At 39.5% G+C, this 24,526-nt stretch overlaps 5 protein-coding genes across 5 annotated transcripts; all 5 read left to right on the top strand.

Moving 5' to 3' along the window:
* Positions 1-592: 592 nt before the first annotated feature.
* On the top strand, positions 593-1,593 carry LOC128367469 (gamma-crystallin M3-like). Its single transcript, XM_053327998.1, has 3 exons — positions 593-601; positions 792-1,031; positions 1,318-1,593. The coding sequence occupies exons 1-3, from the start codon at positions 593-595 to the stop codon at positions 1,591-1,593; spliced, it is 525 nt and encodes a 174-aa protein (XP_053183973.1).
* A 3,127-nt stretch (positions 1,594-4,720) lies between these two features.
* Positions 4,721-5,521, top strand: LOC128367467 (gamma-crystallin M3-like). The gene is made up of 3 exons (XM_053327994.1): positions 4,721-4,729; positions 4,847-5,095; positions 5,240-5,521. Exons 1-3 carry the CDS (start codon positions 4,721-4,723, stop codon positions 5,519-5,521), a joined length of 540 nt encoding a protein of 179 aa, XP_053183969.1.
* A 2,688-nt stretch (positions 5,522-8,209) lies between these two features.
* LOC128367916 (gamma-crystallin M3-like) lies at positions 8,210-8,947 on the top strand. The gene is made up of 3 exons (XM_053328603.1): positions 8,210-8,224; positions 8,330-8,572; positions 8,669-8,947. Exons 1-3 carry the CDS (start codon positions 8,210-8,212, stop codon positions 8,945-8,947), a joined length of 537 nt encoding a protein of 178 aa, XP_053184578.1.
* Positions 8,948-14,457: 5,510 nt separating this feature from the next.
* On the top strand, positions 14,458-15,194 carry LOC128367484 (gamma-crystallin M3-like). Its single transcript, XM_053328025.1, has 3 exons — positions 14,458-14,490; positions 14,576-14,818; positions 14,919-15,194. Exons 1-3 carry the CDS (start codon positions 14,482-14,484, stop codon positions 15,192-15,194), a joined length of 528 nt encoding a protein of 175 aa, XP_053184000.1. The 5' UTR covers positions 14,458-14,481.
* A 6,239-nt stretch (positions 15,195-21,433) lies between these two features.
* LOC128367490 (gamma-crystallin M3-like) lies at positions 21,434-22,181 on the top strand. The gene is made up of 3 exons (XM_053328030.1): positions 21,434-21,448; positions 21,557-21,799; positions 21,909-22,181. Exons 1-3 carry the CDS (start codon positions 21,434-21,436, stop codon positions 22,179-22,181), a joined length of 531 nt encoding a protein of 176 aa, XP_053184005.1.
* Positions 22,182-24,526: the final 2,345 nt, after the last annotated feature.

Below are 24,526 nucleotides of genomic sequence, written 5' to 3'. Positions count from 1 at the left end.
TTTCCCATGGGCCCCTCAGCAGGTTAATCCAGCCATGCCACCAGTAATTCATTTCCACACCATCACTGACAGCATCAGCCAAAGACTGGCACCAACCCCACCTCAAGTTCCCTCAGGCATGGCTTATATTGGTAAAGCTCATTCACCCTGAATATTCTCTAAAGTCATGTAATTGTAAATCTTATTAAATAGACCTGTAGATATTTGAAAGGTGTTGTCCCAATTCTTAAGGTATCCATGATGTGAATTATAGACATGTTCAAGCCAAGCACCTTCAATCAGATCAAACACACTATTCAAACATGATCTAACTCAGACCTTTCTTGTTACTTTACTCCAGTCTGAGAAATGTGAAAACTGTAGCTGAGTTTGTCTCCCTCCTTGCCTGCCTTGTGTCTTCCATCCATTTCCCCTCCCTTTGTTCTGATGGCATGATGGCACAAATGAAATTAACAGCGATCGCAGAGCTGCTTATTCATCAGCTTCCAGATAATTTGAATAACAAAACCCTGTTACAGCGTGTATAAAGTATAAAAGCCGCCTGGCAGCCACAGGTTGTTGGACAGATTCCCACAAACACAGATCATCAAACATGGGCAAGGTATGTAGAGACCAGAAATACTTTTCAGTTTAGGAAATAACTCAGCTGGCACAAAAAAGTAAACATACAACTGGCTAAAAGTATGGATAGAGATTGAGATATGAATTTACAAAAATCAATTTTATAGAAGGGCAACTTAAAGCCATTTCCAAATTAGTTTGTTCAGTTTTTTTGCTTTTCTCTTCTACAGATCATCTTCTACGAGGACAGGAACTTCCAGGGTCGCTCCTATGAGTGCATGAGCGACTGCTCTGACATGTCCACCTACCTGAGCAGGTGCAATTCCTGCAGGGTGGAGAGTGGCTGCTTCATGGTCTACGACCGCCCCAACTACATGGGAAACCAGTACTTCCTGAGGAGGGGAGAGTACCCTGACTACAATTCTATTGGCATGAGTGACTCTATCCGATCCTGCCGTTTAATTCCTCAGGTATGTGAGAATTATAGAAAGATGAACATTGTTGTAGTTAAGAACCCTAGTTGAGAATCTGTGTAATGTTTAATTACACATAAATATTATTGAAAGCATTTTAATCAGTTACTAATGCTGGTTTGAAAGTACATTTCTGAAAAGTAACATGGCAAAATGCAACTGATTTTGGGTTTTTTATCCTTTGGAGGAGCAATGTATACTATAGTTAGTTAACAGCAGCAAAATTGTACTTTAACAACTACAGTCCATGCTAACCTCTCCTCTTCTGTGCATTCACCAACAGCACAGGGGATCCTACAGGATGAGGATCTATGAGAGGGAGAACTTCCAGGGCCAGAGTCACGAGCTGATGGAGGACTGTGACAATATCCAGGACCGCTACCGCATGCCCGACTGCCAGTCCTGCAACGTGATGGATGGCCACTGGCTGATGTACGAGCAGCCCCACTTCAGAGGAAGGATGATGTACATGAGGCCTGGAGAGTACAGGAGCATGAGAGATATTGGATACAGCGGCATGAGGCTCAGCTCCGCCAGGCGTATAATGGATTCCTGTTAAAGCAGAGCGAAACAATGTGTCATCAAATAAAATGAAAGAGAAATAATATGCCAACCTGTCGCCTTGTCATTTTATCAAATAGAGGAAGTGCTTTTAAGTACCTCTCAGGGATCAATCTACATTACTAGTCCAGTGCAAACACAACAGTGAGCCAGTGCATCACTTTCTTCTAGCTTAGTCACACATTGTATGACAGTATTACAACATAAATGTATAATGTCCAAATGACACATTATCTTCAGCAAGCCAGAGTGAGGTATATATATAAATACTGCAATAAATATTGTAGAAACATTATAATACTCTGCATCAAACAACCATAAATGTAACAGATGCCCTCTACAGCAGCAGGTGTTCGCCACAATAAATCACATTCTGCAGTTAATATATTCTCATTGAAATATCACATTGTATTTAATATTTGTGCCATTCAGTTAGATGGACCTGTAGTTATTAACACAAACATGTATGAAAGTTGAATGTATAGGATGTATGTATTTTTTAAAAAATGATCTCATTACACTGGCTACTGTACCAACTGTTCATTCTGATACGACAATGTTTCAAAATGAGAAACACTGAAACAGAACTCAACAGCATAATGGTCCATTTACTTGCTATGGGAAGGTACTACTTGGCCTGTACAAATAATTGACAGACAGTACTGTGGGACGAGTCTTAATAATATAACGCCAGTATTTTTTTAAATGTATCAATTAACTTCATACAAAGTTCAGTAAACAGAGGAAACCTAAATTAAATGAATGTTTGGTGTGAATACACCTTGCCTTCAAAACAGCAGCAGTTCTCCTCGGTACACTTGGACACAGTTTTTGTGAGGTACTTGGCAGATCGGTTGTTGCATCTTGGAGAAGTTGCCTCAGTGTGGATTTCGGCGTCCCAGTTGCTTGTGCCTCTTCATGTGATACAAGACAGACTCAGTAATCATGTTGAAATAAGGGCCCTCTGGGGGGCCACAACATCTGTTGCACGACTGCTTGTTCTTCTTGTTGCTGAAGATAGTTATTTATGGCTGGCTGATTATTTGGACACATTGTCATGCTGCAGAATACATTGAGGACCGAGTAGACGCCTCCTTGATGGCATCACATAATGGATAAGAGTGTAGACATCAAGGGCCCCATCTTGCGGTTGGCGCACAGCGGATGGCGGGCATGGCGCATGTGTCTTTGTTAGTTTCCCCTAGCGCAGTTGTCATTTTCTCACCCTGCGCCCACGTTGTCTAAATAGGAAATGCACTTGCACCAGTCTGTGCACCTATGGGCGTGTTGGTCTCAAAATGAGGTGTGGTCAGGGCAATTGGTGGCTGATATTTTGAGGCAGAGGAAAGTGATTGCGCTACTGACCAAAAAAGACCCAGGTCTAAAGTCACTGGTGCATATCTCACTGTTATTTAAGGGGCGCATCATCAAGAGTCCATGCTCCAGACACTGTGCCTGTTATGCACACACGGGCGCGCAGCAGCACACACACATGCAGAACACCACTAATAAAATAACCACAATGTGAATTGGTATTATGATGTACATCAATAATGATTATTTAAAAAAAGGTCACAATAACGTGCCACTATGTATCAGAATCAGTCAATGGAAGTAATGGTCAATGAAACTGTCAATGTAGTCATATGACCAATCCTGGTAAATCTGTCATCAAACTTAAAATCCGCCAAGGTAACAGCGCGCCTGGATATTAAAGGGAATGAGAGATGACACTCTGATTGGTTTACCGTGTGTTGGGCCAAAAACAGGACAATGATTAATGATGGAACTTAAGTCCATCCCTTTTAGACCATGCACCTGGTGTAGTGACCATTCTTATCATAAAATAAATAAATAAAATAGCAAAAATGGATTTGGATACACCCAAAAGGCACTTGAGCCAGGTGCTTCACGTCATGCGCTATATATCGTTAAAATGGGGCCCAAACGGGCATTAAACATTTGCAGCAATACTGTACATAAGGATACAGTAGTGCAGTAGTTTCATTATCTGTCAATGTACACACTGTAGTAATCATATTCAGAATTTAATACAACTTATTTGTGTATTTGCCTGCTTTGTTCTCTGTGTAGTAGGTGATTATAATGTATGTAGTAGTCTGACTTGCAGTTGCTTGACTTTATTTGCTTATCTGTTCTTAAAAATATGCTGAGATCAATAAAGCATTTCTTTTCATTTCTTTGTCCTTCTGATGATATTCATATTTTTTCAGAGAAGGATTCTCCTAACAAACTGGCCCAGTGTTGATCAGTCTCTGGGCTTTAAATAGGCTAATCACCACACCATTAAGGTGGCATCACATTTATGTCAACTACTTACAAGAAAGATTGCACAAGTGTTATAAGAACATACAGTATATAATACATGCTAATCCATAGTAAAATATGTTGTGTATTTTCAAATATTCAAGAAAAATAGGAAATAGAGTTTTGGCAGTGTTTTTGCATTATCCAAAACAATTTAAGGCAGTTTTGTGAAGATATCTCAGTTCATGGAGTATGTTGTCCTCATACTCATTTCTGAACACAAAAATGAAGATTACATTGTTTTCATCTGATGGTGATGACTTGTGGTAAAGTGTATGAGGCCTAATTTTACTGGTGTATCATTTGATATTAAAATCACAATAGACACCAACAATAGACTCATTTTTAAACCTGAGTTTCTCACCTAGCCATTTATTTGAGATTAAATAGTACGAGGTGGCTTTCCAATGTCTTCTGTGACCCGAAGTCAGTCAAGACAAGACAAAGATATCATTTTATGTACCCAGGTGATGGACTGTGTGTGTGAAAGTGCTTGTCACCACAGGCCAAACCCTGGCAGCACAATGAGTCCCAGCTGATACATGTGTTTCTGTCACCCACCTGTACCCCATAGGAGAGCCACTGAAGTTGGCACTGCACCAGATGCATACAGTCTGGAATAATAACCATTTACAGACCGATTTAACAAACATTATAGCCCTGTATGCTATGCTGCTGAGTAAGATATTTAAAAACAATGGTACCATAGGTCATTTAGCTATCATGAAGAGTATAAAAGTGACACCCAGTTTGTCTAGGCAAAGTACAGCACAATCAGGAGTAGAATAACCATCAAAATGGGCAAAGTAAGAGATCATTTTAATATTTTACTGTAATTCAGTTTGACAAATATAACATTTCAGATCACATGCTATCTGTTATCATGGAGAAATTCTTTAAAATATGCACTGTTTCATTTTCAGATCATCTTCTACGAGGACAGGAACTTCCAGGGTCGTTCCTATGAGACCAGCAATGACTGTGCTGAGGTGACCTCCTACCTGAGCCGCTGCAACTCCTGCAGGGTGGAGAGTGGCTGCTTCATGGTCTACGAACGTCCAAACTACATGGGTCACCAGATGATGGTGAGGAGGGGAGAGTACCCTGACAACCAGCGTCTGATGGGAATGAGCATGAGTGACTGCATCCGTTCCTGCCGTATGATCCCCATGGTAAGAAGATTTGATAGTTCTTCATCATTAGCTTTTAAGTGTGAATATACTAACTGAAACCTCAATTAAAGTCTCTCCAACACACCATAGAAACAGTTTTTGATAATAAAGTAATCCTCTATGTCTTCACATGTCATTTTACAGCACAGAGGCCAGTTCAGGATGAAGATCTACGAGAGGGAAAACTACGGAGGTCAGATGAATGAGGTGAATGATGACTGCGATTCCATCCAGGAACGTTACCGTATGTCTGACTGCCAGTCTGCTCACGTGATGGACGGCCACTGGCTGATGTATGAGCAGCCCCACTACAGAGGCAGGATGCTGTACCTGAGGCCCGGGGAGTACAGGAGCATGAGGGACATGGGAACAGGCCCCATGGATATGAGGATCGGATCCATCAAACGCATTACGGAATCCTGTTAAATAGAAAAGACTTGAAAATGTATAAATAAATATGAATAAATGGTTAATATCTACAGAAAAACTTTCATTTCATCATTCACATCAAGTTTGAAACTGCAAGCTATTACAAAATGATAAAACTGCATGAATTATCAGTATCTAACTGCTTCCATATGTTTACAGACAGTTTGAATGCTGCTATCTTGATAACTGTATCTCATTGCAATGTCAAAAACTTTGTTCTGCCTCTCAAATGTGTAATGACAGATGATGCACGTGACATTAAAATTAAAAAATGTGAAAGCAAGGAAACAGAAGCTGTGAGAATGTGGGTGATTTAATACACTCCAATATAATAATAACATGGCATATTTTAATGTTGGAATATGGGTTGAGGAAGAATGCTAGTGTGTTACTACTTACAGCATGCATTTAGAAGGGCCAAAAAGGCAGCAACACATGTATAAAGAATAACTTTACAGACCCTTTTCAAAGCACATATTGTTTTAGTCAGAAAACTGCCAATGACCCCTAACAGTAACATTTTAATTTAATAACACAGAGTGACCATTATTATCTAGTTTTTCCTGTTAGGACCAATAAACGTGTTCCTCTGCTTGGCACTTCATCTTGGTGATCATACCAGACAAAGAAAACATATTCAAAACAAAAATACTGACTTTTGTCATTGAATTCAACTAAGAGGGAATCATAGTTTGTTTCCAGATGTCCATCACACCTCAGTTTTTAGAGAACTTCCATACATTCAAAACAATTTAATTTGTTTATAAAATGTTTTAATAAATTGTAATATTAATTAAAATGTTTATTTACACTAATTGAGTGCATTGACAGAAATATAACAATTTATAATAAATATAATGATAAATAATATAACTTTTTGACTGAAATTAATAATGTTCTCAGTCAATTAAGGCTCTGCTGAAAGATATAGGAAGAAAAGACATTCATAATGGGAATGTTAATAATAAATGTATTTTAAATATTTGCTGAGCAAAGAAAATCTCTTGATAAAAGTGCTGAAACAGCACCAAGTATTTTTAATTAAAGTTAGTTTCAGAAAAAACACACACAGGCCCAGCAATGAACAGTTGTTTTTGTTTGTAGTTATCTATGTGCATCCAAATAAATGAGAAAAAATAATGATGTGTTTATGGGGGTTTTTTTGTTGTTAGATTTGTTTGTTTCCATTAAGACAAATTACAAATTACTTTTATCAATACTCCATTTCAGGTGGCATTTGTTTGTAAAATATGTGGTTAGGTTAGGTTCCCAAAAAAGGGCAGAGGTCAAATAAGGTGACATTTCATTTGTCAGTTCATTTGTTTCAATACCACTGTACACATATGGACTTATGGAACTTATCCAAACATTTGAAACATATACTATAAATGTTTTATTTCCATCACTGTTCCACCATAAAACAAAGCCTGTGGCATGAATGACCAACACCTCTCCATAAGCCTCACCTCACCAGCATTTATCAGTTTTCAGAAACATTTAACAGCTCATAAATACTATACTTTAACATGAAGACACCAAATATGTTACATATTAAAAGTGTATTCAAACATTGGAACATTTAACATTTAGGAGTGACAATGACAATGCATCATGGTATGCAACAAATGACCACAATGATATTAGCTGATAATGCAGGCTTGGCATGGATATTTTTATATGTATATACTGTATATTGTTTTTTATTTATTTAATTTAAACCCAGAAACACAAAGTTCTACAGATGACAGAACATGGATGTTATGTTCCATCTGACAGCTCGTAGCTCCTCATACTTAGAAAGCCAAAGAGAACAAAATAAATAAAGTATCACCATTCTAACCAACCTCAAACCTTCAGTACTAATACACAATAGTAATAAGAATAATACAGTATAATTTTATATAATATGTATAAGGGTATAAGGGTATGTATAATTAATCACATTTAATTACATGATGTATACATTGTAAGTTTATAAAATATGCAGTTAGTGGGACTGATACTCAAAGAACAACTGGCATACTGTAGTAAGTCCTATAAGTCTCCTATAAATTACAACTTTAGTGGTGTGTTATTGTACATGAAGCACTGCCAGGAGACATGAACTGGTTATTACTGTTATCCCTTTATAACATATAAGATTCAACAGAAAAATAAGAAAAAAGACTTCATAAAAAATCAATTTTCATTCAAGCCTTGTCAGTATTTATCCATCTGTATGTACATGTATCTATACAGATATTTGAAATAGATCCCTATCAGCCAGGTAATTATGTAACATTCACTGTGCTTTTATTATGTTTAAATAAATTGGTATTGAATCATAATCTAAGAAAATCTGTTTAATAATTTACAGTATTATGTGAATCATCCCATACACTATGAAAGATAGAGCTGACTATTTTTACATTACCGTTAGAAACTTCTCTTTATTTTCTTTATGTTGGACAACAATGCTGCATGTATACTATACATGCATTTCCACCAGATTGTATAGTGCTAAATAATAACCCTTTAATGCCCTGACTGCTCAGTAGGCTTCTATGGCATGTTGTTGCTGGGTCAGGGTTTTGCACAATAGAAGCCGTACATGCTTTTTTCACATTGAGCAAGTATAAAACCAGTAACCACCACCAGGAATACACAGCAGTCACAACTCAGTCCTGAGAAACAACCAAAATCACCATGACCATGGGAAAGGTGGGTACTAAATATAAAAATTTATTTAATTTCAGTTTCGTGATACTCATTAGACATTAGTTAGTTCATTAAAAATTGTTCTGATGAACCATTTTGTCTTTTCAGATCATCTTCTACGAGGACAGGAACTTCCAGGGTCGTCACTATGAGACCAGCAGTGACTGCCCTGAACTGACCTCTTACCTGAGCAGGTGCCACTCCTGCAGGGTTGAGAGCGGCTGCTTCATGGTCTACGACCGCCCCAACTACATGGGAAACCAGTACTTCATGAGGAGGGGCGAGTATGCTGACTACATGAGCATGATGGGAATGAGAGAGTGCATCAGGTCTTGCCGTACTATCCCCATGGTAGGACTTTCAATGTTTAGAAATCATTGTCACCTTGGAGAGGTTGTCTAGATTTCTGAAAACTGATTTAGATTTTTCCGATGTTTAAATTTACAGCACAGAGGCCAGTTCAGGATGAAGATCTTCGAGAGGGAGAACTTCGGTGGTCAGAGTCACGAGCTGATGGATGACTGTGACAACATCCAGGACCGTTACCGCATGAATGACTGCATGTCCTGCCACGTGATGGACGGCCACTGGCTGATGTACGAGCAGCCCCACTACAGAGGCAAGATGATGTACATGAGGCCCGGCGAGTACAGGAGCTTCAGGGACATGGGCATGAGCGGCACAAGGTTCATGAGCATGAGGCGTATCATGGATTCTTGCAACTAAATGTTCAATAAATACTACTGAATAAAGTAGCCTACATTCTTATTCACTGGTTCTTTTTGAGGCCTTAACAGTACAAGAAGAGATGTAAGGAGGGATGAGAAGGGCATCAGTGGGTGTAAATAAGCATGAGGTACATCCCTGTAGTGGTTCATACATTTAAAAAATGCAAAATCTTAGAAAAATACAGATAGCTCATAAATCTTGTTCATAACATATAACATATCCATGTCTTCGTGATGGTATATCATTCACATGTATTTCCTCTTGGTTTTACAACAGAATTTTAAAACCCCAAACATATTAATAGTTTCTTCTGCTCACAATTCATCTACTTGCAGACATACAGTATATGAAAATAATTGCTTCATGACTCCTTTAAATGATTGAATATCAATAAAATATTTCTATTAAAGAAAGTTTTGCCACTGTTACATGTGGTTTGAGTTATGAAGTTATATGGATCACATCAGTGTATGACTTTGTAGAAATCACGTTAAGTCCCAATTTAACTGCTTTAAATTTACTATAATATTCATAAACTGTGTGGTAATAAGAAGTATGATACATTTTGCAGAAGCTGGAGGAAGTACAAACTATGCATTTTAATTGCCTTTATCAATTTATTAAGTCTGATTTTTAAAAATAATGTCACCAGGGCTTATCTCAGTTTGGGCTTCGAGACAACAACATATTAAGGGAAAGCCTGTGTTGAGGGCATGGAGTTTGAAAGACATGGATATTTACAAGACAAGAAGCAAATGATGTAAAAGACGCTATAAGAAGCAGCCACAAGCAGCAATGCAAGTCAAAGTGGTTGAGTTGTCTATTTCTGTCTTTTAAATCAAAGTCAGTGCCAATGGTTTGACAACTGCAAGTGTGTGCATAGAGAAACACTGAGTGACACTGAATTTCTAGTCCTTGAGAGCAAATGAATGAGAGTCAACAAGTGCACATTCTTTTCAAAATGTATTTTAAGGCCTAGGCCTGTACTAAATAAGACCAGCAATAGCAGAGAGATGAGAAAAAGGGGAGCGAGATGGAGAATGACATAATGGCTAGGGGTCAATAAACTGGATACTGTGTATACCTGTTTGTGATTGCCTGTGTCTGCCAACTCTTCATATTGTTTGTCGATATTGTATTTATTGTTCCAACAGTGTTTTTATGCTGACCTCTTGGCCAGGGGTCCATTCCATAAGGCTAGCTCAGAAAAGTGGCGCTTATTGTCGAACACCTGACTTGAATGAGCCTAACAGATGAGATCAGGCTAAAGCAGTTCCATAAAGTCCAATCCACGTTCACGCAATCAAACTAATTCAAGACAGGCTCGAGTATTCAGAATAATTGCATGTGCACGCCATTCATGAACAGCCCATGACATCGAACACAGATCAAACGGATTCACAATGACAAAATCCACCACAAAAGAGCCACAGAGCAGCAGCAGTCTCTAGCACACACTTCTGCTGGAGACATATAAAGAATTTAAACATATGATCACAAAAAACAATATATAAGAGAAAGGCTGGACGGAAATTGCTGATCAATTGAATGGGTCTGATCTGTCTCTGAAGGTGCACTCTTGTTCCAGTGCCCTGTGTACTATGACAGCTCTGTCATGTACGAGCTTCTCAATCAAGGGACAGGCCTTGAATAAGGGAAACAGTACATGGGTTGACGTCGTTATACAGACTGGACCTTAATCAATTAACAGAAAAACAGAATGCCTAGACATACATCCACTAAACATGTCTTAGCTGACTTTTTAGACATTATTTTAAATGTACTAAAGACATATGGATTTAAATATTACATCTCCTGTCCAAATATTTTTGCATACATACACGTTAAGTTGACTGTGCTTGATGTACTCGACTATATATATATATATGAATGTATATACAGTATATGTGATTATTAAGTTGACTATATATGTATAAGTATGTATATGTGTAAATATATGATTATTATTAAGTCGACTTCATTTGAACTGATTTTATTTTTAAATGATGATTAATGAAGCCTCATCTCATTTTCTTGCCGCTTATGCAGGGTCGGGTCGCGGGGGCAGCAGCCTAAGCAGGGAAGCCCAGACTTCCCTCTCCCCAGCCACTTCCTGGGGGATCCTGAGGCGTTCCCAGGCCAGCCGAGACACATAGTCTCTCCAGCGTGTCCTGGGTCTTCCCCAGTGTCTCCTACCGGTGGGACATGCCCTGAACACCTCACCAGGGAGGAGTCCGGGAGGCATCCTGACCAGATGCCCGTGCCACCTCATCTGGCTCCTCTCGACGTGGAGAAGCAGCGGCTCTAGCTCCGGAAGACCGAGCTATCTCTAAGGGAGAGCCCAGCCACCCTACGGAGGAAGCTCATTTCAGCCGCTTGGACCCACGATCTTGTTCTTTCGGTCACTACCCAAAGCTCATGATCATAGGTGAGGGTAGGAACGAAGATCGACTGGTAAATCGAGAGCTTTGCCTTTCGGCTCACCTCCCTCTTCACCATGAGGGATCTGTGCAGAGTCAGCATTACTGCAGACACCGCACTGATCCGCCTGTCAATCTCACGCTCCATCCTTTCCTCACTTCGGAGAGTGCATTCCACCCTTTTCCGGTTGAGAACGATAGACTCGGATTTGGAGGTGCTGATTCTCATCCCGGCCACTTCACACTCGATGGCGAACCGATCCAGTGAGAGTTGGAGGTCACGGTCTGATGAAGCCAACAGGACCACATCATCTGCAAAAAGCAGTGACCCAATCCTGAGGTCACCAAACCAGACTCCCTCAACGCCCTGGCTGTGCCTAGAAATCCTGTCCATAAAGATTATGAACAGGATCAGTGATAAAGGGCAGCCCTGGTGGAGTCCAACGAACAAGTCCATACAAGTCCAACTTATTACCGGTAATGCGGACCAAGCTCTGACACCGGTCATACAGGGAACGGACAGCCCATATCAGGGGGTCCGATACCCCGTACTCCCGGAGAATACCCAACAGGACTCCCCGAGGGACACGGTCGAATGCCTTCTCCAAGTCCACAAAACACATGTGGACTGGTTGGGTAAACTCCCATGAACCCTCAAGGATCCTGCAGAGGGTATAGAGCTTGTCCACAGTTCCACGGCCTGGACAAAAACCACACTGCTCCTCCTGAATCCAAGGTTCGACTATTCGACGGACCCTCCTCTCCAGCACCCCCAAATAGACCTTACCAGGGAGGCTGAGGAGTGTGATTTCCCTATAGTTGGAACACACCCTCCGGTCCCCCTTCTTAAAAAGAGTCGTGTCAACTATGACAGCCACATAACATCCACGGCCTTAAGGACCTCGGGGCGGATCTAATCTACCCCCAGGGCCCTGCCACCGAGGAGCTTTTTGACCACCTTGGCGACCTAAGCTGCAGAGATAGGAGAGCCTCGGGTCCCCAGGCCCAGCTCCGGTCGGCCGCCTTAACAAGAGAGGCACTCGCCTTAACAAGAGAGGCACTCTCCAAGGAGTATCCACCCTCCAAGGAGTCCAAAAAGGGTGGATACTCTGAGCTGCTGTTTGGACCATAGGCACAAACAACAGTCAGGTCCCGAAGGTTGAGGGAGGCTACCCTCTCGTCTACTGGGGTAAACATACAGGCACCAAGTCAGGGGGCAACAAGTATTGCCACCCCTGTCCGGCGCCTCCCACCAGTGGCAACTCCAGAGTGGAAGAGAGTGCAACCCCTCTCAAGAAGACTGGTTCCAGAGCCCTTGCTATGCGTCGAGGTGAGGCCGACTATATCTAGCCGGAACTTCTCAACCTCGCGCACTAGCTCAGGCTCCTTCCACACCAGAGAGGTGACGTTCCACGTCCCTAGAATTCGCTTCTGTAGCTGAGGATCGGACCGCCAACAACAAAAGGCTAAAAAAAAGACAGAATATTGATTTAGATGTGTACAGCACTCCTGCAATGAAGTCAATGTGTACAGTATATAGGCCTTGGTCCAATGAACCTATTTTGCATATTGAGTGGTCTAATGAAAGTTGCACTTGTCATGTGGCTACATCATTGGCTATATTTATATAGTCATTGGCTATTATATATATATAGTATTTATATGGGTGTCATGACAGCCAAACACTATAAGTGAAGTCAAAACACTCTTGATTGCCCCCTGATGGCTGTAATATGGGTCATAAATTGTACCTCCTCCATGTTAGCTAATGGGACATGGGCTAAACAAAACAATCAAAGTGAACATTAAATGCATTTTTCCCAAATATGGTTTCATGTCATCTTAGGTAGTTCTTATCACAGTGTTTGTCCAAGTTTTCATTTTTTTTCAAGTCTGATTTTAATTACTTATTTGACATGATAAAAGCAGTGTGGCGTCATGATTGACAGCTGTGACAGCTGCTTTCATACCTCCATCAGGCAATATGACTCTACTGTGCAGACATGGGCTCCAACTTACACATTTTTTTTGTTAAAGTTCAAAAATCCTATCACTGATCTGCCCTGCCAGCTTGACCCCGATTGCATTCTTCATATACTATTAATTATATATAATGTGTATATACCCTTTTGTTAGGGACACAAATTTGTGGTTTGTGATATTGGGCTATACAAAAGAAATGATATGACTCGCTGACCTGAGTGTGATGTATGGAAAGTAAAAATGTCAGCTTTAAATACACCACCTTATTGCCAAGGATGTGTGGGTATTTAATGTAAATATGCAAAGGTTTGTAGGTTCACTCCAATAGCTTTAAAAAGCTCCCTCAGAAACATAAATGTGACTATTATAGGACCTCAGTATTTTTAAACCAAGACCAACTTTTAAAAAATTGGTTAAAAAATCCTTTAAAAATTAAGAAACAATTGATTGATTGATTGATTGATTGATTGATTGATTTATCAAGCAGTCATCAATCATCTGGGCTGTAATCAGATATGTGCATGTAATGTACCTGATCAATCCTGAAAATCATTTTGTTTTCATATACAGAGTGATAGTAATCCTAAACCCATAATCATAATCAGGACTTCCATTTGAAAAAAAAATCTACTAGTGATAGGCCTTTGTTCCAATGTCAATTTAATCCATTTCAGAAGATATACAATGTATGTGCTAAATCACAAATGACTACAAATGGCTATTCTTTGTTTGACAACCCTGTTATCCACTGAGTATTTTGCTTTGGTAATGCATTAGCTCATTTGCTCCTATTGTTTCAATGGTAAACAAAAAGAAAGCAGAATAAATCAGTCATGTATTGTACATATAATACTCACCAATTACATTCCTAAACCATTTTTTGAAAAAGCTGGGCTCTATTCATATTAAAGGAAAATTCTGTTTAGAGGTTATGACCCTGTTGGTATATGGGTAAGCAACTCATAAACTCTATAGGCTTCTATACTACGTTGCTGGGTCAGGGCTTTTAACAATAGAGGGGCAAACAGTCTTTGTCTCTGGCCAGGTATAAATGTGACTTGTTCAGACAGGCAGAGTATCAGTTCAAAAACAGTTCTCTCAGAGACCTGGAAAGCCACCACCATCAACATGGGCAAGGTAGGTCCAAATGATTAAACAATCATTATGTACTGGGGCTGTATAATTATGACTTTGGTCTCTAAACCCTTCAATATTTTTTCAGATCATCTTCTACGAGGACAGGAACTTCCAGGGTCGTTCCTATGAGTGCATGAGCGACTGCGCTGACATGTCCACCTACCTGAGCAGGTGCCACTCCTGCAGGGTGGAGAGCGGCTGCTTCATGGTCTACGAGCGCCCCAACTACATGGGAAACCAGTACTTCATGAGGAGGGGCGAGTATGCTGACTACATGAGCATGATGGGAATGACTGGTGGTATCAGGTCTTGCCGTATGATCCCCATGGTAAGTATAAAGCAGCATGTCATACTGTAGTCTTACAAAGGTGCAACCTCCACAACATTAGATTTGAAAACATTCATTATTTTTTATTGCCTCCAAACAGCACAGAGGCCAGTTCAGGATGAAGATCTACGAGAGGGAGAACTTTGGTGGTCAGAGTCACGAGCTGATGGAGGACTGTGACAACATCATGGAGCGTTACCGCATGAATGACTGCCAGTCCTGCCACGTGATGGACGGCCACTGGCTGATGTACGAGCAGCCCCACTACAGAGGCAGGATGATGTACATGAGGCCCGGCGAGTACAGGAGCTTCAGGGACATGGGCATGAGTGGCACAAGGTTCATGAGCATGAGGCGTATCATGGACATGTGCTAAATGTACAATTTAACTCAAATAAATGATATAACTTTCTAAATTCTGGTATTGTGGTAATTAATTCAATGAGTAACATGCATCTATTGGGAGTATTCAGCAGGTCAACTCTTCCTCATCATGTACTAGCCTCACACCCATTCAGTTTAAGGTTTTATGTTACATTTTTATATTATTTATCATTTTTTAGTAAATCCAGGCTAGCTGAGATTTACCCAGGCTTAGATCCATGGTGTACTTTGACACTCCTGATGATTACACCAATATGTTTTGGTCAAGCTCTCCACTTACATTATTGTCTTTGGTTTCTAACACCTTTTGAGATGTCTTAAGGGTCTCTGTTCGAGCAAGTCCACAGATTGCCATCTTTGAAGTATCTAGTAATCTATGAAGGAAGGGACAATAAAGTATCTATCTATCTATCTATCTATAGAAGATCAGACTATGATTTGCACTTGTAAAACTGTAATTCACAACTTGTGGAAGTGCATCTCAGAGTTTGCACTTCTAACTTCTGATCTGCAAAACTGCACCAAAGGATTTTCTGCCTAATTGCGCACTCAGTCGCATCATCCTTTTCGTGTGAATTTTGGCATGATTCTCTCAGGTGGAGTGTGCCAAAACAATTTGCATTCAAAAGACCGTAGTAGTGCCTGTTCAACATATTTATCCAATAAATGGCATTGTGTCTTGTGTGTCTACCACACCTACTTCCGCATGACGCAACTTTCAATGTAACCAACTGTCCCAAAATGCACTGGGTCCTTTGCGACTACACTGTAACGGAGATCAAAGCGACAAGACGATCTCAATTTTCACAATGGGACTTTTAATAAGTCGCACCTTTAACGCAATATTTTTTCATTTAAATGTTGGGTGCGTCTTATACACCAGTGTGTCCTATTCAGTAAAATACAGAGAGAGGTTGGATCTCAATATCATAGGTATGTAATAGACAGGCCACACTAAGAACGACAACTATAACAATAGCTATAATTTTAACATAATGATGTGAGCATCCACATTTATGAACTATAACTTCCTATAAACAGCAGTGTCAAGCAGCTAATGAAAATAGAACGGCTATTGATGACCTGTTAATGCTGTATGTTGTATGGAAAATGATTGTGTGTTGATCAGAAGTATTTCAGACACTAGTTGCTGTGATGTTTCAGTATTTACAGAACAAACTGATGTTGAAGCACAATGTGCAAAAGCTCTATGATGAAGAGTGGGACTGGAGTAAGCACACAGGTACAAACTGTATTAAATATGTAAAGTTACTGAGTTCTTTTGAAAGGTTTAATTGAAACTCATAGACTTACCCGAACCCTGTCTGAGATAATATACCGGTTCAGTTCTGTTAAGCAATATATGTGGTTTAATTGTGTTTCTAATAAAAGTAAATTACCTGGACCTGGACCTCCACTTGTGTTAACACCCTTGTCCGTTTGTGTAAAACAATGTTAACTCATCTGAAGCACTAATTTAGAGGTTTCAGGATTTGAGCAGTAGGTAGCCAGACCTGGCCGGTGCTGAAATATCGAATTTATGAAGTAAACCTTCTGGTTGAGCTTGTCTCCGATCTGATCTCCACTACAGCGCAGTCTGAATGGACCAAATGCATTTTGTGACGGTTATGTTGGAGGTTGCGTTATGCGTAATTATATGTGGTTTAATATAAACTCAGCTGGAAAAATTCAAGAGACACACTGCCACCTATTGATACATGTGGTAGAACAGGCACTCCCTACGGTCTCTTGAATGCAAATTGTTTTGGCACACTCCACCTGCCTAGAATTGTGCCAAAAATCATGTGAGAAGGATAGAATAGATCGAATAGATCTTTATTGTCATTGCAAGCATACAACAAAACTCAGTTAAAGCAGTCCAATGCAGCATAAAAAATGTAAAAAAAGATATGAGACATAACACTAATACACACGCATGAGTCAAGCACATCTCACCCATCCCCATGACACATTCATACCCATACCTATACCCATAAAACTTAAAATATGGTCTAAAATATACATAAATAAACAAGGGGAAATGAGACATGACAGTATTCACAGTTCATTATTGCACGGTGTGTGTGTGTGATCTCTGCAGTCTGTCCACCACTCTGGGGAAAAAGCTATTCCGCAGCCTGTTCGTGCATGTGATGGGGTTCTCAGTGTGCCTGAGAGGAGAGTGGTGAAGAGGGGGTTTCCGGGGTGTGAGGGGTACTATAGAATGTTCGTGGCCCGTTTGAGGAGATGGCCCGAGTGGATGTCGCTCAAATTTGGGAGGGAAGAGCCGACAATCCTCTCAGCTGTTTTTACAACCCGCTGCAGGGATTTTTTGTGCAGCTGGAGTAGCACACAGTGCAACAGGAGGTCAGGATACTTCCTCTTCACTACCTCCCTGTTAATGCACAAAACATCATCGTGTGTTTTTTTGTTTTTCCTGAAGTCTATTATCTTTTGGTTTTTTTGTGTTGAGGATGGTCATTGTCCTTGCACCAGGAGGTCAGTGTCTGGACCTCCCCCCTGTAGGCAGTTTCAATGTTGTTGGTTACGAGTCCCACTCTGGTTGTCATGGTTGTGACACAACTGAGCAGGCAAATACGAAGATTCAAATGCAGATCCTTTGGTGCCGTTTTGCAGATCAGATGTTACACATGTAAATTCTGAGACAGAATTTCAGTAGCATGTGCTCAATTGTGAAAAGTAAACAATATATGAGGTCAAAGCAGCTTTCTTTCTGATGTGTCTGGTTGGGGCTGCTTCTGTGACAGCCACAGGATGGGTTTTTTTCAATTATATTGATAATATCACCTATACCATACCTGCTTTTTCAAGTCAACCTTTTCATACATGAATGCAATAAAGACCAACGAGAGAAACCGATTGACACATAAAAACCTTGAAAACTGCCTGCAGATTAAAGTTACAAGACTTTCAAAATCGTGACTGATGGGAGATGCCAGTTTTCACGTTAGGTGGGTATCCTACTAAGCCTGTCGTTTTGTATTTAATAACAAAATTGTGTTTTGAATTTAGTTACTGAATGTCATCTAATTTGAATTCTCTAATGTAGCCTACTGTTTGCACTGTCATTTCAGGAGCATAGGCCTATGCACCACCACCCCTACCAAGCCATTTTCAAGCAGATTCTGCTTTTTGTTGTTCAGAAACTGTTTTTCATAAAACGAAACAAAATCGTTTCGTAAAATTGTTACTGTTCACATGTGTGGCTCCGTAGCCCACAGACACAAAATTAAAAAAAGAAAAATAACATAAAAAATAACATTGAATGAATTACTGCTGTATTTTCTTTTCTACGTTGACTGTTTCAGCACCAGGCGCTGTCCACCTGTTTTCATACCACACACCGCGTTCCAGCAAGGCACTGACCACAACCTGTGGGTCACAGCCTGATTCGTGAATTGAATGTTTTAAAGGAAATGTCTGTGTCTGTCATTCACTATCAATATGAATAAAAGTAGCATTCTTCAGGTGGGGGTAGATTCTCTATTTGGACATTATAGCCTGTACGTGGGACTGTCAGTCTGATATTTTAAAATGAAAATAATCAATTTATTAAAAATCTGAAATTATCCGGCGGGCCAAATATTATTGCTGGCAGGCCAGCTTTAGCCCACAGGCCACCAGTTGCCTACCACAGCTGTTGACCATATCTTCACGTCTGGCATTCCAGTCCACAGTGTCCAGATAGGACTAGGGTTAGGGTTAGGGGTTAGGGTTAGGGTTATGTTTTCCACCTTACTCACCTCCCAGACTAAACCCAGTCTTGGAGGTAACTATTCCAGGTACGTTAGACCTTTACTGCTAGGCAGTTCTCTGATGCATTTTCCTCACACTTGCACAAATATTCTCAACTCTATTGCTCCCTACAAAGTTAGAAAGAAAAAAATATTAAAGGTGTGTCAAAGCATAGAACAGATCTACAATATAATCATCATTAGGACAGGTGTCCGGCAACTTGTAGGCTAGCTCCATTCATAAAAATGGCACCCAAAATTAAGAAAAAGGACTTCATGAGCGCTGAGATTGAGGTCCTCCTCTCAGATATAGAAGAACAGAAACACACACTACTTAGTAGCGTAAGTAATCAAAAGTCCGGAGTGATGGGAGTAACAGTTGGGATAACCCAGGAGAAAAACAAGAGGACACCTGAAGTATAAGTACAAAACCAGGAATTTATTAACTGAGAAAATAATAATCTGCAGCTTAGTCACAATTAACAGAAAATAGGGTTCACAAATTAAAAGAAAGCCAATTTGGAAAACTAACTAATAAAAAAACATGATCGTTAGACAGGAGTACTTTCTCAAAATGAGCGTAAAGACACACAACAACAACAGCCTCAATGCTGCCAGCAGGCACCAGTTCTAGCTCTACTTGGAGCTTTTATACTGGGGCAGATGGCAAACAGGGCACAGTCGCAGCAATCAGTGGAGGAGGGGAAGGGCAGTACCTTGTAAAAGGAGAAAAAACCACACCTGGTTGCTAGCACAGCTTCAACCTGTCCGTGGCCAGCCTGCATCCCCAGATAAGTAATGGTAGCCTTACCAAACTCACACATCAGCAAGCCGCTGGAAAACATCTCTCAAGCTGAAAATATGACTTTCCAATCAATCGAGTAGACCACCACATCATCAAGGCACATCCCCCAACACAGGCTGCACTATGCACTGGAAGGTGGTGGGGGCATTTCTCATGCCAAAAGCCGTAACTGTATACTGCATGAAGGTTTCAAGGGTAACAAATGCTGAGATATCAGAAGCTTGTGGGGATAAAGGGACCTGCCTGTACTTTTTAATCAGATCTAACTTTGTGATACACATTGCAGGACCAACACTGTCAATACAATCCTCCATGTGGGGCAATGGGAATGAATCTGGCACCATAACTGTGTTAACTTTGAGAAAATATGTACAGAGGCAAGGGGTTCCATCAGACTTAAGGGCTAGTAAACATGGAGAACTTCAAGGACTACAGCTGGGCTTAGCAAGACTGTTTTCTACCATATAATTAACCTCTTTTTTATTTTCTCTCTCTTTCTAGTAGACAGTGGTAAGCATACTGCTTAATGGTGGTGGTGTTACCAACATCAATATCATGTTATAACACATTAGTGTAAAACAGGGTCAGCACATCTTGTCGCTAAACTAGAGAGAGATATGACAGATGTTGATCTACACTACACAAAAACTATACACTACACAAACTGTAACTAACTATATTCAGTGATTGTTTTGGTTCCTTTGGAACACTAATAATTAATAACATAAGCACACCGAGCTGTCAACCAAAAGAACATTTAGAAAACACTAAATTCAAATAAGAGAACGCTTTCATTAAATGATTAATTAGCCTGTTCTACATGAATTAATAGCTTAACAATTTTTTGTTGTTGTTGATGGATATATCATTTTGATTTACTATCATTGGATAGTTACAAGAATGGAATTTTCTTAAATCATTTTTATCATTTTAATCTCTAATCATTTAAATACGTTTTTTCATCATTTTCAGTAGCTTTGGAAACTGGGATCTTCACTGAAATAATAATACAAATTAATTTGGTATTGAGAAATGTGTTGCTACTTGTTATGATTTTTAATATATGTGATTAACTCAATTTTGACCGAAGAAAAATAAAAGACAACCATTTAATTTTAGTGAGGTACATCAAGTGACAGAACAACCTAACGTATCAACTCAACTGCTGGTTGTACATTGTGTTAACACTTTCCTGTTATTTTTTATCATATACCTATACAAACAGCTGGATAAACAAGTTTGTTTTGTTTGCACAGATGTGCATTATATACAGGCATGTCAGACTATTGTGGTCACACAAAAGGATACTCATGTCCATAAATTGTCCATTTACCAAACATACAATGTGTGTGCCATACAGTGTGATTTGTAATGTATAAAAGAGACTATTGTCTGTTACTCTGTATTGTAACTTCAAAAAATGCTCATTGTATTGACTTCCCTATGGAAAAATCCATTCTAAAGTCTTCTAGGGGATCCAGTCACATGGATATGTGACAAATGCCCCTGAGCAGTCTATAGGCCTCTATACCATGTTGCTGGGTCAGGGTTTTACACAATGGGAGCCACATATTCTTTGGGTTTGGTCAGGTATAAAAGTAACGGTTATAACAGGACCATCATCAGTGTAGCAGCAACGCAGTCCTCTGAGGAACTACCACCACAGTAACAATGACCATGGGCAAGGTAAGCATACTCACTTCACCAACTATTTTTAATCTATTGGTAATTTGAAAACATATTGATGGATATTATTTTTTGGCTTAATCCCCCTTTGTAATTTACTTTTTTCAGATCATCTTCTACGAGGACAGGAACTTCCAGGGTCGTTCCTATGAGTGCATGAGCGATTGCTCTGACATGTCCTCCTACCTGAGCAGGTGCCACTCCTGCAGGGTTGAGAGCGGCTGCTTCATGGTCTATGACCGCCCCAACTACATGGGAAACCAGTACTTCATGAGGAGGGGCGAGTATGCTGACTACATGAGCATGATGGGAATGAGAGACTGCATCAGGTCTTGCCGTATGATCCCCATGGTAGGATTCATTTCTTAGATTCTTTCTTGGATTCCTTAAATACATTTGAATGATAATTGGTAATGTGAAACAACTTTCACATTAAATGTGTCCAATGTTGTCATTACAGCACAGAGGCCAGTTCAGGATGAAGATCTTCGAGAGGGAGAACTTCGGTGGTCAGAGTCACGAGCTGATGGAGGACTGTGACAACATCCAGGACCGTTACCGCATGAACGAATGCCAGTCCTGCCACGTGATGGACGGCCACTGGCTGATGTACGAGCAGCCCAACTACAGAGGCAAGATGATGTACATGAGGCCCGGCGAGTACAGGAGCTTCAGGGACATGGGCATGAGCGGCACAAGGTTCATGAGCATGAAGCGTATCATGGACATGTAAAAATACTTGTTTAGAATATGTCTTCATAAGCCAAAAATAAATAAATACTTTTTTTGAAAAAAATCTTTCCAGGCGTTGAGTCATTTCATATGAACTTAGTACATAATTGGTAAACTGTGCCTTTTTTATATGATCTGAGTTGCATTGTGGGACTAATAAAGGAATAAAAGGAATATCTTGGGTATTACAGTTGGTATTAAGCAATTCCTTCTTTTTATTCTGTCAGTAATTTTGGTTGTGAACACAGAAGACATTTTTAATCAAGAGGAATGTGGTCCTCTAGACTAAAAAAAACATTTTGAAGTTTGTCCTGTAACCTAACTCTGATTAAAGTCATTATTTTATAACACATATCATATCATCATAGAAGACACATAGTAATGCTTTTAAAGGATTACAGCAGCAAGCAAGACACCTGGGTGACTACTGTGGAACTGACAATAGATCTGGAAGTAACATCCCTAGAGCATTAGAAGGATTAGTTTGATCATTTTGCTGACCCTTTGACCTTTACCCTGGTGCCATCATCAGTTCAAAATTGCATCTCACATGTAATGTTGTTTATGTTGCTCAAAGGATAGATCTGAATGCTTTTGTCAACTAAATTTGAATTCAAGTTATAATAATTAATAGACCTATGATATTTACTGTGCACATTTATGATCCACCCTCAGGGAAATATTTATGCAATTTCATTTAAATTTTACCAAATACTTTTAACAGGTATTGAATTAGTTTCAGACAGGGTGACTAAGAATATATATTATTTCATCCATGTTAAAATCAACATGTGCAATTTGATTTATGTATTTGTTTGTCTTGTAGTGTTTTGCATTTCTATATTCCATGGATGAATATGCATTGTCAAATTGCTGATAATAAATTAGCTTTTGTTGCTTCAATTTGCTTGTGTATTCTTAAGGTGGAATGTGTTGGGCTTTTGGGTTCATTGCACCATTGTCAAGTCAGCTAAACTTCATTTATATAGCCCACAAAAATGGCTTCACAGTCTGCACAATGAACAAGACCCTGTACTCACACCCTGGATTCAAATGAGGGAAAAAAAAAGTTCAGAGGGGACACGAAGGAAGAAAACTCATGAAGAGCAACAGAGAAGGAATGCCTTTTCCGGGATGCAGATATTCAATAAATGTCATATATACAGAACAGCCAGAAATAATAAAAACAATATGAACAAACTGAATTAAAATATTAGGTTAATAAAGTGCATTACCTATGAAAAATTGTTGTGTTTGTCTTCCTTGCCCACTGTGGCTATAGCTGACTGCTCTCTGGCTCATTTGGTTTTATCCATGACATGACTAAAACAGATCAAAACAATAAATTGCTTATTTATCTGTATCTTAAACAAATTGCACAATAATTTATGAATGTCTTTCACATGTACATTTTTAGAGTCTGTTGCCACCAATGACTTCAAGTCCAATCAAATTAATAACTTTGTACTTGGTGTATCTTTGTTTTATTATCGGTATTCATCAACCTGGTAATACACAATCAGAACATTTCTCTGAGAGCTAGTTTCTTCGATGTGGCCATTGTGCTAAAATGTTTTTTACTGCCTATGAATGTTTCAATAAAAATAAAAAGATGTTTTGTCTGGGGAACCTACATCCATTTTCAACTCATCCTTTTATAAGTCACATTTCACTTTAAACCCTCTGTGTAGTAATATATAAATAATTAAACAAATGCTTTATAACACACTATAATGTAGTTGTAAGCAGATATAAGTGTTGTGCATTTGGCAATGACTATAATTCATCCTGTGGGTACCCATAAGTGGTTGCTGGTTTATAAACAGATAATGAATGACAATATAGTGAAACACAGTTGTAATAACTAAAATATGTTTATATGTATATTTGCTAAGAAATACTGTACATTAATTAACAATCGACCTGCTTACATTTAATGAATGGTTAGAACCATTCATTAAATGTTTATATACTGCTTGTAAATGCTAAATAGGCAATAATAGCTTGTTCAACAAAGCTGAATCTGGTGTGTTGATAACATATAGAACAAGCTAGTTCTCTCACTAGTTCTTATTAATACATATTTATAACAGATTGAATACAATAATCTCCAATCTAATAACCAAATACTGAAAAGTGATGCACTATACAGGTCATACACAGTTCTTGTCAGTCACATGAGCCAACCTATTTACACCTAACAAGCTTTATGTTCTGAGAGAAAAGGCCTTTCTAAAAACCCTACCCAGTCCCAAAATGTGGAAATAACCTCAGCATACTCTAGGCCTCTATAGCAAGTTGCTGAGCAAGGGGTTCTCTGAGGGGGGCCATTGATTCTTTACGTTC

This window comes from Scomber japonicus, chromosome 11 (assembly GCF_027409825.1).
Source record: "Scomber japonicus isolate fScoJap1 chromosome 11, fScoJap1.pri, whole genome shotgun sequence".
Classification (NCBI taxonomy): Eukaryota; Metazoa; Chordata; class Actinopteri; order Scombriformes; family Scombridae; genus Scomber; species Scomber japonicus.
Note: the sequence above shows the minus strand (reverse complement) of the source record. Positions and strands in the feature narration are given on the sequence as shown.

What these genes read in the sequence shown, in the direction of transcription:
- LOC128367469 (XM_053327998.1), top strand. An exon ending in CCTGCCGTTTAATTCCTCAG is followed by an intron (nt 1,032 to 1,317) that starts GTATGTGAGAAT and finishes ATTCACCAACAG; the next exon opens with CACAGGGGATCCTACAGGAT.
- LOC128367467 (XM_053327994.1), top strand. An exon ending in CCTGCCGTATGATCCCCATG is followed by an intron (nt 5,096 to 5,239) that starts GTAAGAAGATTT and finishes GTCATTTTACAG; the next exon opens with CACAGAGGCCAGTTCAGGAT.
- LOC128367916 (XM_053328603.1), top strand. An exon ending in CTTGCCGTACTATCCCCATG is followed by an intron (nt 8,573 to 8,668) that starts GTAGGACTTTCA and finishes TTAAATTTACAG; the next exon opens with CACAGAGGCCAGTTCAGGAT.
- LOC128367484 (XM_053328025.1), top strand. An exon ending in CTTGCCGTATGATCCCCATG is followed by an intron (nt 14,819 to 14,918) that starts GTAAGTATAAAG and finishes GCCTCCAAACAG; the next exon opens with CACAGAGGCCAGTTCAGGAT.
- LOC128367490 (XM_053328030.1), top strand. An exon ending in CTTGCCGTATGATCCCCATG is followed by an intron (nt 21,800 to 21,908) that starts GTAGGATTCATT and finishes TTGTCATTACAG; the next exon opens with CACAGAGGCCAGTTCAGGAT.